The 9,289-nt window shown below is 47.9% G+C and overlaps 1 protein-coding gene across 3 annotated transcripts; it reads left to right on the top strand.

Annotated features, from left to right (window-relative positions):
* Positions 1 to 2,980: 2,980 nt before the first annotated feature.
* Positions 2,981 to 9,064, top strand: LOC102294023 (Ig-like V-type domain-containing protein FAM187A). 3 transcript variants are annotated; one of them, XM_005918136.3, is made up of 6 exons: positions 2,981 to 3,647; positions 3,736 to 3,926; positions 4,530 to 4,807; positions 4,910 to 5,257; positions 6,564 to 6,787; positions 8,204 to 8,532. In XM_005918136.3, the coding sequence occupies exons 2-6, from the start codon at positions 3,738 to 3,740 to the stop codon at positions 8,419 to 8,421; spliced, it is 1,257 nt and encodes a 418-aa protein (XP_005918198.1). In that variant the 5' UTR covers positions 2,981 to 3,647; positions 3,736 to 3,737; the 3' UTR covers positions 8,422 to 8,532. The 3 variants fall into 3 exon arrangements, with proteins under 3 accessions (XP_005918198.1, XP_005918199.1, XP_014187830.1); XM_005918137.3 differs by lacking the exons at positions 2,981 to 3,647; positions 6,564 to 6,787 and having other exon boundaries at positions 3,657 to 3,926; positions 8,204 to 9,064; XM_014332344.2 differs by lacking the exons at positions 2,981 to 3,647; positions 4,910 to 5,257 and having other exon boundaries at positions 3,661 to 3,926.
* Positions 9,065 to 9,289: the final 225 nt, after the last annotated feature.

Genomic DNA, 9,289 nt, shown 5'->3' with positions numbered 1-9,289 from the left:
TCTTCTTGTTGTTGAGGAGGGCTTTGATGTCCTTAGTCACCCACGGCTTGTTATTTGGGTAACAATGAACAGTCTGAGCTGGAACAATGGAGTCGGTGCAGAAAGTTATGTAGCCTGTGATACACTCAGTAAGCCCATTGATGTCCTTATAACAGAGACCGGCGAGACCTGCTGCATAGCATTAAATGCATCTTTGTAGTCCTCGTTAGTGTGTGTGCACGTTTCTGCAGCTGTAACGAGGACAGATAAGCAGGTGACTGTGCAGGTGAGTGTTTACAGCCCTGCTAAAGAGGAAACAGGAAGTAGTTTGAACCAGAACGTTGAAGGGCCAGTCCTGGTTCACTCAGTGATCTCCACAGATGAGAGCTCAGGACGTCGCTGTGCTGATGTGGACGCTGTATTAACAAGCAACACTGGCACCACTCTGCAGTTTATTTCATGCACTACATAGCGCTACTTCTTCATGCGTCTGTGTTTGTGGGTGCATGAGCCACAAACACAAACGCACATGTTTGTGAAGGTGTAGACTCAGACTTGTGGCTGTCCTCCCTCCATGTTCTCAGTGAAAGTCATCGTTGGTCATGTGATTGATTGAAGTGCCTTGAAGTGACTGCTATTGCCATTTGGTACCAATAAATAAAACTAAAGCTCAGATGAGAGACGTAGTGGTATTGCAATAAGCAGGTGGCAGCAGGTGATGTAGTGGTTGGGGCTGTCACAAGAAGGTCCAGGGTTCAACTGAGTAGAGTTGGCATGTTCTCCCTGGGGCTCTCTCCAGTATCTCTGACTTCCTCCCACAGTCCAAACACGCAGTTAGTGGGGTTAGGTCAGCTGGTGATTCCAAATGTGAACGTGGATGGTCATCTGTCTCTCTGTGTTAACCATGTGTCGGGTTGGCCACCTGTCCAGGTGTAGCAGGGCTATGTTCCAGTCCCTCCACGACCCTGACACAGGATGGATGAACTGGTCAGAGGATAAGAGCTGGTTTGAATGGGAGACCTTCCTGGAGTAAAACGTCCTGTTTCCCGCTGACAGCATTAAGTGAGGGAAATGTTTTTTTTTAACACGTTTCTCTTTTCAGGGAACAGAATGAAGCAGCAAATAAAATAAATGTCAAACGCTAATGGAAGCAGAGTGGCAGAGTGACACGTTTTAACATCAGCAAACACTCGAGCAGCCTCTGAATAAATGAAACGCGTTCATAGATAGGGATGGGTATTGATAAGATTTTCACGATTCCGATTCCATTCTTTATCGATTCTTTTTAAAAAAGGAGAACACTAAGGTCGATTAGCTTAGAACTTTGTTTTATATCTTCTCTTTGAACAAGATAGAAATTTAGGAGTAACATGGCCTTACAAACCCAACAGTGAGATCTTAAGAGATCCAGCCTACGGCTCTTCAATGGGGTGTCACAGGGTCCCCAGGAAAAAAAATGTAAATGTAAAATAATAAAATAAATATTCTTCTGTAGCAATAACAAAGTATAACATAAATTATTCTGTAGCAATTACACAAGAATATCCAGTAATGTCCCTGCCTACAATTAAACACATTCACTTACTGAAAATCATCTGCTGTGGCAAACGGGTGCAAGCCTTTGACCACAAACTGAGTCACTGCTCGGTGACATTCGTCTATCCTGCCTGAAAGGAGACGCTACCGGCAGACTGCAGCGAGAACTGCCAGCATCTGAGCCAGACTCTGTCTCTCATCATGGTCACTAAATGCACAGTAATGGCAGGTTTGTAATAAGGCAGATCGCGCTAACATAATATGCACTGTTAGTTGATTATTTACCTGCCGCATTAACGGGAGAGGACGTGCAAACGTTACCGCTGCTGCTGGGTTGAGATTCACGAGTCCGGAGCGGAATTAAAAACACGACATTCATTTAAGGTCATCGCGTGTTTTGTGAGCAAATGCTTTTGCATATTCGTAGTGTTTCCTCCCTTAAATGAAATATCTACTTTACAAGTATTGCAAGTTGCCCTGTTGTCATCCGTTCTCATAAAGTATAATCAAACTTTTGAGCGTTTGTGGTGCGTAGGCGCCGTGTTTCCTGCCAGGTAAATGACGCTCCGCAACGTGGTGACATCATTCGGGGAGACTGGAATCGATAAGGGAATCGTTTGCAAAAATGGCAAACGATTCCAAGGAATTGAAACAGTGGGAACCGGTTCTCAACAAGAACCGGGTTTCAATACCCATCCCTATTCATAGAGCTGCTCAACGCTTTCAGCCGCCACGCATGCAGGCGCACTCGTTCTCACCTTCCTCAGAAACACGTTTGCTGAGCCTCATCACTGCTGCATTACTCTCACCTGTTCACACCTGGGGCCACACGCTGAGGTTCAGTTGTGCTCGCTGCTCAAGAATCTCCCACCTTATGAAAATATGTGAGTTTGTTTCATTATGAGCGAGTAAATGTGCATTACTGTTGACTCCAGGTTTGTCTTTCCTGTACTCGTTGAAGCCTCCCCCTCTGCAGTCTTTACACACTGGACACATAAAATTTGTGCAAATATTTCATTTGTTAAAATGTTCTTCAGACTCACATGTTCTCATAATTTTATAGGACGAAGCTTTTATCAGTCACTGCATTCAGCGACAGGTGTGCTCTTAGCTCAGACTTGCAGCCGTACCTGAGACTCACAGCTGCTGCTAGCTCCTCAGATCTTGACTCCAAAAACACGAGCTCAAACTGTCCCACCGTCATCCTGGAATATGGACCGACTCTGGGATCAGGAGTTCCTCCCCTCTGCTGCCTGCTCCTAAGAATTGGATGATCCAGAATCTCTGTTTCTTCGTGAACTTCAATAGCGGCTCAGCATCGCTTCATGTCCACTGCTGCCGTGTTGCCGCTGTCCGATCGTCCAGCTCCACAAAAGAAAGCCAGCAGCAGCTCTGTGCCATGAGCTCGCCGGGCACCGTACAGTGATTGGACGATTCTGTGCGCCATCTTCTTCTTCTCAGAGAAATCACCTTGACGCTGGGAAACACCCAGCTGTCACAGCTGCGGATAGGTGAAGAGGAAGAACTGGTCCCACAGCAGGATGAAACTGAACTGGTGAAAGTGTGACTGACTCCCTCCCAGCACTGAGCTCAAACTTGCTCCTGAACTTAGCGAGCTGAGCATGAAGGGATGGCTCAGCTTCATTCACAACACTTTTCTCTGAAGTTTGTGTTTCGATTTCTAAATGAGGGAAAATGAACGAACGAGAGAAACCGTCTGAGTTAATGGGAACGATAAATAGACCAGCTTTCGTGTAGTGCTCTTCACTCGTGTGAAGTGTTTCCCCGTCTGAGTGCAGCCCTCACACCTCCAGCACTGCTAAAAGCTCTGCTGTCACAAACCTGCGGCCCAGCAGGGGGCGCCCTCACAGAAACCTCCACATGATTTGTGGCTCTGCAGGCTTTGAATCTGATGTCAGACTGACAGGAACCAATCAACGAGGCTGCAGGGTGTTGGTTTGTACTTCTGTGAAGACGCTGCTGATGCGATACTGTGTGTCTGTTTACCGAGCTGAAGTTTATCTGCTTTGCTGACAGAGAAAAGAAGATGGAGATCTGTCGGGAGGTGCTGGGGAAGGACCCAGTGAAGCAGAGATCCCAAAGATCCCACAGTCATATTTAGACTCCTGCAGGTCATTGGAGTGGACAGTTCAGCTCATCGGTTTGTCTTTGAAAGTAAACATTCTTCAGACTGTTTAAAAAAAACTGTTTCCTCCTCAGAGATGCCTTTGCCATCCTTGTCCCCGCTCTTCCTCCTCTTCCTGACTCCAAAGGCGTGGAGCTACGAGGCCCCTGAAGACAAACAGGACATGTTTGCCAGAACGGCGTGTCCCGCCTTCCTGACCTTCACCAACGCTGCCTACCTGTCAGGAGTCACCGTGGAGCTGCCCTGCCTCTGCAAACCAGAGCAGGTAGAGTACGCGAGTAACTAACCATCTGTTTTCTACTGCACACCTGGGGTGTCAGGTATCTGTGCAGAGAAAGTGTAGTTTTTATAATATCCAGTTAGTGTTGGTTCATATTTTGTGTTGAATCTGTTTCAGTTTGCAGAGTTTAGTTTTAGTCTGTTGATATGATTGTATGGTATGTATGTTGGAGTATTGCACTATATATAAGTATGCTGGAGGTGAGCTTTCGGTTTTACAGTGAAAACACAAGTTTTTGACTCTGAGACGTTCGATGCCTTAAACATCGAAGCCTCGTGAGGCAAACTGCGACAACGAATGTCACCAACCTGAAAAACATTTCCTCTTTATTTTATTCCTGTTGGTTTTCCATCTGCACAAAGTCAAATCAAACGTCTAGATTTCATTTACGACTTCATGGTTTTAACTGTATCAGGACCCCTCCCCCTCGCCGGTGGCCATCCGAGGATGACCGTGGCGTCCGACACACCTCGCCAGGAGGTGCTGCGCTCGCTGTGGAGGAGTAGCGGCTCTAGCTGGAGCCCCTCCGTCTATTTAAGAACCTCTTCCAACTGTGCAGACTGAAAAAGGTTCAAATATCGGTTTCAGGTCCAGTCGGTTGTCTGGTTTTTCCGGAAACATCTGGAACGATCAGAGGACACCAAAGCGCTGACTGATCACCATGGCAACCACCTGCTCGATCCCAGCCAGGTCCCTCACAGCGGAGACCTGCGGAGTCGCTTCTCCATCCGACTCTTCAGCCTGCTGATCTTCAGAGCTGGGCCCGATGATGCAGGCATCTACATCTGTGGCTCCGCCCACAAAGACTTCTTCTATGGTTACGACCTGGACATCCAGGAGGCTCCCACGCTCAGCTTCACCAACAGGTGCGCTGAGCACATGCTGAATTCATGACAACCACGAACCTGTTTGTTTAAGCTTAATAATCAATCGATATTTAAGAAATAACGATCAGCTGATGTTTGCAGACTCGCTTCAGAGGCTAGCGACGGGAAACGGGGCCAGAGCGCCGACCTCAGCGCTCTGTACCGCCTCTTCACCAGCTTCCAGCCGTGGTCTGTGTGCGACCGCTGCGGCGTGCCGGGCGAGCAGGTCCGAGCCGGGCTCTGCTACATACGCTCCCGCTTCCTGAACGTGCGCTACAGGCGGGCCAATCAGACGGTCGTTTCTTGCAGCTCGGGGGCGGTGCCAAGAGCCTTCGGTTTAAAGCAAAGCAGAGTCGCAGCGAAGCTGGAGGTCAGAAGCTGTCATATGACGTGTCCGTCCCAGGCCCCGCCCTCCAAGCTGCTCGGTCTGATGTCTCTTTTTGGGTCCAGGTGAGCGTGTGCGTGACACCCGTCCAGCACCAAGCCGGTGACTGTGCACAATTACAGACTTCCTGTTACTCAGGAAGTCAGAGGTCAGCAGAGGTCAAATCAGAAGCTTGATGTCTCTCGGTTTGGACGTCCCCCGATCTTCAAGGGTCAAAGTGTATTTCAGTAATGAACTTTTAGTTATTATAATTGTTTTTATTTAGAAAGAGGGGCTCTACATATTAATGAATATTTTAACAAATTAAATATGCCAGATTACAGCCTCTGCAGACCCTCTGGCAGGCTGGTGTTACACACACACGTTAGCAAAAACATACAGAGACACTATTTACAGGTCATGTGACAAGGACAAAAACAATGATCACATTATACTAGAACAATGACGACTGGACACAGAGGACAGTATAGAGATCAGTAACAGAAACACATCAGTTATGTTGCACAATCCCCAGTGCTGCACATGCCCTGACTGTCCTGATATTGCACTGACCCATTACACTAATAGTTGCTTCCCTTTTTACACTAACTCTTTCACTCCCTGACACGACAGAGCATCTGTGCAGATTCAGTCCCCTCTCACAGTGGCTCGGGTCAGTCGAGGCGAAGACTTTAATAAAATCACTCACTGGTCCTGCAGAGAGATACTGAAGATGATCCACAACCTGTCTCAATCCAGTCTGATTGTCAGCAGTCAGTATAGAAACATTTACATAATCCTCTCTGAAGATCGAATTAATAAGAAGGCCTTTAGATTCCCAGCGGCGTGTGACCACTGTGATGGTGAACCCGTCTGCTGCTGGACCTCACGGGGGCTCCTTTAAAACCAGAGTCATGGTTTTATTTTCTTATTATTGAAGCTAAAACTCAGAGACGCGTACGTGTGTGGTCGTCTGTCTGACATGTTATTTAGTTATTCATGCTAAACATGTTTTTCTGGTTTCATGACACAGTCTCTTCACTCTCACCTGTTTCCTGTCGGTCATGCTATTCTTCTGTACGTGTCACTTCCTGTCATGTCCTGGCTTGGAGTCAGCCCCCTGTGTAGATGTAGTCTTTGTTTTTGGTCTTCTCTTTGTTCCCGTGTAGTTTTTTTCTTTTTGTGTTTTGTGCCAGTAAAGTTTTGTTTGTGGTGACCCTCGTGCGCTCTCACCTGTCGTCTCCGACACATGGACGCGTGGTCGCCCTGCTTGGAACCACAGTGTCCGAATGTCTCCGTGAATCATCTCTGAGATTGAGTCCTGAAGATTTCCTGCGGTGCTCTTTGCTGTTGAATCCAGATGTTTCACCTCTGGGTTTTTCTGTGTCACAGTTCTGCCTCATTGCCAACCGGGCTACCTCTGTACTACCTGACCCATCCCGACGGGCAGGTCCTCACCCTGGGCTGTCCTGGGGCGCGCCCTGACACGGCGGTCGCCTGGGACAGAGGGAACGAACCCATCTACAGGTCTGAACACTCTTCAGGCGCAGACCTCAGACTGCTCATAGACACCGGGCACCACCTGCTGTTTCAGCCGGCTCAAACGCAGGACTCAGGTATGAACAGCGCCCCCATCAGGTGGTCTCATCTCATTGTCCAGTCATGAAGCTCACATCAGGTGACCTTTACTCGAGATGTCTCTTTGTGAATATATTTGGCTGCTGACTCTGAGATAACTCTTTACACTCGGGGTCTTCTCCACCCTTTTCCGAACTTTATGGTGGCAGCAGGTGAAGCTGTGAAGCTAACCCTGGAGAATCCTGGGGATCCCAGACCTGCCACCTAATCTGTGCATGTCTGGGGTCTCCTCCCTGTACAGGAAGTGCCTCAACCAGGAGGGTGCAGGAAGTGTGGGGTCACGCAATCACAGGGTGATCACTGCCCACAGTAGGGGGTCATAGGTGAGGAAGGGCACGCAGACGCTCTTACCTGATGCTCCATCTGAAGTCGGTGTTTGGCCCGCATCAGATTTGTTATTTAGATCAAATTCAAATATTAAATTTTATTTGTCACACACACACAACCATACACAGTATGACATGGGGGTGAAATGCTTGTAGCTGTACAATGCCCGACCATTAAATGACAGAAGAAAGTTTTACAATATTTACAGTTTACAGGTTACTACAGAATTTACAAATTAACTTAGGAAATTACAGTAAAGAACGTGCAAATAGCAGAAGAGATTATAAAGATAAGGATTATAAATTATAGGAATTATAGGATTATAGGAAATGTGTGGTGGTGCGTGTGTGAGAGTCCAGTCTTATAGTGACGTGTTTGGGAGAGTCCAGTCCTACACCTGGTTCAGGCCCCGAATAGCCTGGGGGAAGAAGCTCCTCCTCATTCTCGCTGTTTTGGCCTTAAGGGAGCGGAAGCGCTTCCCAGACCTCAACAGTGAGAAGAGTCCATTGTGGGGATGGGAGAGGTCCATCATAATCTTCCTAGCTTTGGACTTGCACCGCTTGGTGTAGATGGACAGCAGGTCAGGGAGCTCTGATTGAATGATGCGTTCTGCCGAGCGCACCACTCTTTGCAGATCTCGTCTGTCCTGCTTGGTGCTGTTCCCAAACCAGGTGCAGATGTTTGCCGTCAGGACGCTCTCGATGGTGCAGGAGTAGAAGTTCTTGAGCACCTTCAGTGGCAGATGGAAGTCTCTAAGTCTTCTGAGGAAGAAGAGACGCTGACAGGCTTTCTTAACCAGGGTGTTGATGTGGCAGGACCATGACAGGTCCTGAGTGATGTGGACACCCAGGTATCGGAAACTGTCCACTCTCTCCACTGGCGTGCCACTGATGATGAGGGGTTTGTAATTCCTCGCCTGCTTTGTAGTGAAGTCCACGATCAGCTCCTTAGTCTTGCTGATGTTTAGATGTTTAGATGCTCTGAATCATATTTCAGTTCAGCGGTGACGATGATGAGGTCCGACCTCTGTGCTGCTCAGTTTGACTGAGGTGTCTTTACACTTGCAGGTGTGTATTACTGCTGGCTGCACGGTCGCCGGGCGGCAGAGATCCACCTCCTCGTGTACCCCCACTTTGGCAGCCATTCGCTTCTGTTGCATCCCGACTTTCCAGCCGCCGTGCAGACCGTGCTGGGATCGTATGCTGCCATGACGACCGTGTTTTTCCTGCTGATGCTAGGCCGAGCTGTGCTGAGACACCGCAGGGAGCAAGGCCACGTGGACTAAAGGCAGCGAGGGTCAGACTCTGGTTCTGTGGGGCCGAAGGGCAGCCACATGTCCAATCCTGCTGTGATCACATCCTCATTAAAACTCTGACTTTATTACGCTGACATAAAAAAGTTCTCTGCAGGAATCCCTGTTTAAACCAAACACATGCTTGAAGTGAAGGGAATACCTGAGTGAAAATGAGTCTGACAGGGCTTTAAGAATCCAGGGGACGCCACCACTGATTTATCCTGACGTGGCTGCTCTGGAGCTCAAGCCAGAGACTGTGTTAACCACTTTACCACAGAGCCACTGAGACCAGCCATGGTCTAAAGGTGCTGTTTGCTCTTGCAGACAGTCTGAATGTGTTTGAATATGTTCAGGTGTTCAAACACATCATTAACAGTCTGAGTCTGACAGTAAACCGTCGGGTCGGTCAGTGTGTAACATCTGCTGGACTCCAGCTGGGTCTCTGTGAAGCAGAAGTCCATTAAACGATGCCTGAGTGGATGAGGATAAATAAAATCCCTCTTTTCTCCTTCACGGTCCGCTTTCATTGGACTGAATTGGAGGCTGTTGCCATGGTGAATCTCTGATGTCTTTCTGCTTATTAGCTCAGGGTGCACGTGTTCAGAGCTGAAACTGAGTTTTCAGTGTGAGAAAAGCTGATTGGAGTTCAGAGTTAGATTCTAGAGTGGATATTTGGAGATAATTTGTCGTGTTTGAGACCGTTTTCAGCATTGTGCAGTCTGTGGAGTGCAATCAGTGTTGATGAAAGTGAAGATTCAATCACAATATTTATTCATCCCTGAGGAAATTATGGAGCCACAGATGCTGCAAGACTTTAACAACAGCCAGTTACAAAATATAAGAAGATGGCTCTAATTAA

This window comes from Haplochromis burtoni, unplaced genomic scaffold, assembly GCF_018398535.1.
Source record: "Haplochromis burtoni strain Fernald_Lab_line unplaced genomic scaffold, NCSU_Asbu1 Contig_29, whole genome shotgun sequence".
Classification (NCBI taxonomy): Eukaryota; Metazoa; Chordata; class Actinopteri; order Cichliformes; family Cichlidae; genus Haplochromis; species Haplochromis burtoni.
This window is presented reverse-complemented; position numbering and strand designations above follow the sequence as displayed.

Bases quoted from the DNA above. Each gene is read 5' to 3' on its own strand.
- LOC102294023 (XM_005918136.3), top strand. From the start codon at position 3,738: ATGCCTTTGCCATCCTTGTCCCCGCTCTTCCTCCTCTTCCTGACTCCA. The intron at 5,258-6,563 runs GTGAGCGTGTGC...TCTGTGTCACAG, and splicing joins ATGTCTCTTTTTGGGTCCAG to TTCTGCCTCATTGCCAACCG. The intron at 6,788-8,203 runs GTATGAACAGCG...TTACACTTGCAG, and splicing joins GGCTCAAACGCAGGACTCAG to GTGTGTATTACTGCTGGCTG.